The following is a 5,125-nucleotide window of genomic DNA, read 5'->3' on the forward strand; positions in this document are numbered from 1 at the left end:
TCCCATTTATCCATTCTTGCTTCTTTTGTTCGGGCTTCTTCGTTCTTCCTTTCTCTCAATCATGGCACTGATTGTTGCTGGGAATCAATCTACCAAACCAGCTCTTGTTCCTATTTCTGAGAAACTTGAACATAACACCTTCAGCACATCGCGTCACATGGTGTGGCTAACGATTCAGACTCTGGGAATGGAGCATCACCTTGACCCTTCAAAAATCCCTACGCGGTATGAATCTCCCAAATCGAAGCCCGATGCTGCTGCAAAATCAACTGAGGCACCTACAGATTCATCCTCTTTGCAAGATCAACCTCAAGAAACTACCGAATACAAGGAATGGCGCCAAAATGATTTGGCTTTAGCCACTTGGCTCCTTGCCTCCATTGGAACTACATTCAAGAACAAGATTCTTAATTGTCAAAGATTTTATGAAGCCTGGAATATAATCATCAATCATTTCAATACAACATCAAAAACAAAGGTTCAAAGTCTCAAATCACAGCTAAAATCAGTAAAGAAGACAGGTACTATTACTGATTATTTGGCAAAAATTAGATATCTGGTTGATTCACCGTTTGCAATTGGTTATGAGTTACAAGAAGATGATCATATTCAAGCAATCATGGATGGATTGGCTGAAGATTACAGTGGTTATATCACATCTGTTATCTCTCGAATGGGTACTTTTTCGGTTAGTGAAGCCGAATCCTTCCTTTTTGCATATGAAGATATGCTTGAGATATTCAAAAGTCCCTCTGATGGTATTGCCATTGCAAATCTCTCTAAATCCTTCTTGACTGGAAATGGTAGAGGTGGTGGAGCTAGAAGACCAAGAGGAGGTCGATTTCAGAGAGGTGGAAGATCATCATTTTGGAATGCACCAAGACCACAATGTCAGATTTGTGGTATACCAGGCCATGTAGCTTGGAACTGTTTTTACCGTTTTGATCAACAATTCCAACCAGGTTCAACCTCTTCAGGCTATTCTCGACAGATACCTTATTCAAACAGCATCCCTCCACCTCCATCTTCCTCATTCCATCAACCTAGAGCTCTCCTCACGGCACCACCATCATCCCTATCTGATTCATTGTGGCTGCCAGATTAAGGTGCTAGTCACCATGTTACTAATAATGCCTTAAATTTGCTATCCTCCTCACACAGCAACACAGATTCAGATCAACTATTTGTAGGTAATGGCAAAGGTATCTCTATTCAAAATCAAGGTTCCTCTATTTTAGTTGATAAAAATAAACTTGTTTCTTTTAAATTGTTGAATCTTTTACATGTGCCTGAAATAACTCAAAATCTTCCAAGTGTTTCAAGATTTGCTGAAGATAACCATGCCTTTTTTGAGTTTTGGCCTAAACATTGTATTGTTCGTGATCAGGATTCCAGGGACATTCTCCTACAAGGCAAATCTAACAATGGAATTTATGTCATTGATTAACTTGTTATACCAAAATCTGTTCCTACTAAAAATGCTGATAAGTGTTTGCTGTTCTCTGTGAATTCTAATCATTGTAATTCTTCATTTTCTTTTGTGAATGATAATGCTTGTGCACAACAAAATGACGATAAAGCTGTTTTAGCAGCCTCTTGTAATTTAGACCAAATTGTGAAATGCAATAATAGCAATTCTGAAAAGAACACTTCTTTAATTTCTTGCAAATCTAAATTTAATTCCCTTAATTTAACTGATAAGCACCCATTATGTCTTGATTCTGATTCTATTATTTCTAAACACAATCATATTACTCCATCATGTTTAGACGTTGGCTCTAGTACTAATTCTTTAAATCATTGCAGATCTAAATCTAATTCTTGTAATTCCAAAGCTATATACAAGTGTGATCAGCATGTGAATTTCAATAATCATAATAATAATAACTCATTCTGTCCTGTGTCTAAATGTGTTACTCCTATTCTTACTCTTTGCAAGTCTGATTCTGGTTTACCTAATATCAATGATTCATCTAAATATGCTTTGTTAACTAATAAACAAAATTATAACCCAATTGAACTATGGCATAAAAGACTTGGCCACACAGCTGTACCTGTTATAAGAGTTCTTTATGAATGTAATTACCAATGATAAGGGTTAGTTAGTTAAGATAAGAGTGTTAGCTTTATGTATAAATAGGAGTAGTTTGTATCTCTGTAAAGTTAACTCACACAAAGGAATAAACTTCAGTTTAGTCTTCTTCCTCTCTTCCGCTTTTACACTGCTTTGCTCATCACAACAGTGAGGAAAGAAATCGTGCTAGTTTTTTGCGGCATTTAAATTTAAAGTGTCGCCTTCAGTTTCTTCTTCATGATGCCAGTTATGAACAAGAATTTCCTACCTCTAAAGGGCCAAGACCAACTCCCAAGTATGCTCTGTAGGTGGAAGCAATCATAGCTGCCATTCTAGCCATTCCATGAATAATGGCAATTTGTAGCCTTCTTTCTCTCTTGTATCTGAAAGCAACAATGCCAAAACAGATTCATTAACAAATCAACATTCAGAACTGATTCCTGTATGATTAACCATTATTTTCAAAAGCCTTATATTCAAATCAACAAAATGATGTGTTTCCATCTTATTAGATATGAGTGTGTCCGATACCTCAAGGTTAATGTCAATCTTAGATCCTGATTTTATACTTTGTTCCCAAGCATTGTCCAACTCCCAAGCAAGTTGATAGCCATCCTGTAACAATATGATAAGCCAGACAGAGAATTTTTCACCTTGCAGTTTTAAAAGTTCATTAACTACAAGATCTGCAAATATGCAAAATTGCTCAAGTTAATTGGGAAATGAAGATAAATTCAGATTTCATTGAGAGATAGAAAAATAAACCTCAATAGCCATGCATCCTCCTTGGCCCATATTATGGTTGCATAGCATGAGCATGGATAGAGTCAGCAAGCAAAGTCACACGGCCCTTTCCCCAGGTCATTGTTGGTGTCCTGTCGTAAATATCTCACCGCAGAATAGCCTCTTCTTCTGTGGCAAGTAGCAGATCTGTTACATTATCACACCAGCCTTCGAAGATCTTAAGCAGCCTTCCTTTTTTCCTGCCATGCAGAAGAATTAAGAAGTTAAGATCATATCATTTTTGCACAAAAGATGATGAAAAGAAGAAACAAAATTCTATTTTTCAAGGTCATTCAATCCGATATCTTCAGTGCTGCAATTACTGGAATGAAACTCAGTTAATCTGCATCTTATCTGATATCAAGGCCAACATGATTGACACCAGTCTATTGATGTCAACAAATTAAAGAGGATTAAGAAGTCAATAATCAGGGAAGAAATAGAGTCTAATGAAGAATGGACTTGAATGGCATTCAGGTGCGCATAATAGTCCAACAAAATACAAACATCATTTAATCTCAAACTAATTGTGTTACACAAGCTTTCTTAAAGGGTATTGCAGCTTTTCTGTCTTTGCTTTCCATTTTTGGTAATATTACAACTCAAATGTCTTAGTATCTATCTGTAAAACTACAGTATAAAGTTGATAATATCATTGATGATCTCCATTCAGCTATCTGTCCATATCCAAATATGCTTGTACATGTTGTCAAGACACAGTTAATGAAACTACTAATTAATGAAACTACGATAATGTCTTACAGAGAGACAAACACAGATTTTACCAAAAAAAAGAAACAAACACAGAAATCAGTGCCATCACAGCTCGTAGTTTTGTTTCATTTGGTGCACAATCTTCTCTGAATTGTAGTAGTCCCCCCTCTTATCATACTCCTCTATAATAGCAATATAGGTAAACTTAAATGCTTGAAGTTTTTGTAGGTTAATTCCTTTTGCAGTAGAGCCTTTGCTTCTTCCACTTCCCCTATTTGAACTAATAATTTAACAGTATTATCTAAAATTGACGGGCTCATCTGCCACCCACTTACTCTCATTAGTTCAATGAAATTTTTGCCTTCCACCATATTGTTTGTGATGTAAATGCTTAGTAAACTCCAGCAGTCTTTGGAAGTAATATTTGACCATCTCTTTGACATCATTTCAAATACAGCTGCAGCTTCATTTACTTTCCCTAATATCCCGTATGCTTGAATTCCAATCTTGATAACTTGTGCAAATCTTAAAAATTCTAGCTACCTCTTTTTTCTTTGCCAAGCTTAGCGTACAGTGGTAATAGATGTCTTTCCAGCCAATATCTCCCTCTTAAATCATCAGCCTCTATCTCTTTCAGGATCACTTTGGCTTTCTCCAGTTGGCAGGATAAGATGTAATAATTAGCTGCGATGGATTTTGTTTTTATATCTAAGAATATGCCTTAGGTTCTCATTTTGTGAACGGTTAGCTCCATTTGAGCTATATTCTTTGACCCATCTGATGAATCTATCCACTTTCTCTTTCATCTTTCTAATGCTTGCATTAAATCCAAGTAAATCAAAATTTGAATTCCATAACCCAAGTGAATGGGTAACCGAACTAAGCAAGCAAAACTTCTTCCCTCTTTCTTTTTCAATTCGGACCAAACCTTGTTGGTCTTTCATCAAAATTGACTTGGGCTAATAGTGATTTAAATCTGGCCCATCTAGTATAATAATTCAGCCATAATTTTTTTAAAACATTTTTGTAACCAAGCTGAATATTAACTTTCTATTGGGCTTGCTTAAAGATTTTTTTGGCCCAACATTGTATAACAATAATTCAGCCCATGTATTAAAAATTTCTTGAATCAAGGCTGAAGTTTAACTTCACATTGGGCTTGTTAATCTTGTAATGGTAAGGTGAAGGTGTCACCTTGTCTTCCTCCATTTTCATCCACAATTCAAATAAATCTTTTCCATGTCTTTTGTACAGGAGTGTAAGAAGGTTCCAATCTGAGGATGAAAAAAACTTTAAATTCCTCATCTTCTCAAACGTTTCCTCACCTTTGGTTAAATTATTTTTGTGGAGGCACTGTTTTAGAAAGGCTTGGTATACTATTTTTTTCTTTAAGCATAGCTCTATTTGGACAAAAATTAGTATACTAAACTTTTCTAAAAGAATGGCTGCACAAAAATAATTTAAACAAAGCTGAGGAAACGTTTGAGAAGAAGATGAGAAATTTAGAGTTTTTTTCATCCTCAGATTGAAACCTCCTTACACTCCTGTACAAAA

At 35.6% G+C, this 5,125-nt stretch overlaps 1 protein-coding gene and 1 long non-coding RNA gene across 13 annotated transcripts in view; one reads left to right on the top strand and one right to left on the bottom strand.

The window, feature by feature from the left end:
* Positions 1-4,440, bottom strand: part of LOC107645972 — an 8,861-nt gene extending 4,421 nt beyond the window's left edge. For 2 of the 11 annotated variants that reach the window (XR_002348317.1, XR_002348318.1), the window contains exons 1-3: positions 2,840-4,429; positions 2,606-2,689; positions 2,173-2,457 (exon numbers count right to left, since the gene is read on the bottom strand). This is a non-coding gene — a long non-coding RNA (uncharacterized LOC107645972). Of the gene's footprint in view, positions 1-2,172; positions 2,458-2,605; positions 2,761-2,839 lie in introns of all 11 variants that reach the window. The other 9 variants (XR_002348311.1, XR_002348312.1, XR_002348315.1 and 6 more) reach the window with 8 other exon arrangements.
* Positions 7-1,644, top strand: LOC107645971. Of its 2 annotated transcripts, none has more exons than XM_016350137.2 (2): positions 7-1,202; positions 1,388-1,644. In XM_016350137.2, exon 1 carries the CDS (start codon positions 62-64, stop codon positions 1,103-1,105), a length of 1,044 nt encoding a protein of 347 aa, XP_016205623.1. In that variant the 5' UTR covers positions 7-61; the 3' UTR covers positions 1,106-1,202; positions 1,388-1,644. The 2 variants fall into 2 exon arrangements, with proteins under 2 accessions (XP_016205623.1, XP_016205624.1); XM_016350138.2 differs by having other exon boundaries at positions 7-1,190.

The sequence above is a fragment of the Arachis ipaensis genome, chromosome B06 (assembly GCF_000816755.2).
Source record: "Arachis ipaensis cultivar K30076 chromosome B06, Araip1.1, whole genome shotgun sequence".
Classification (NCBI taxonomy): domain Eukaryota; kingdom Viridiplantae; phylum Streptophyta; class Magnoliopsida; order Fabales; family Fabaceae; genus Arachis; species Arachis ipaensis.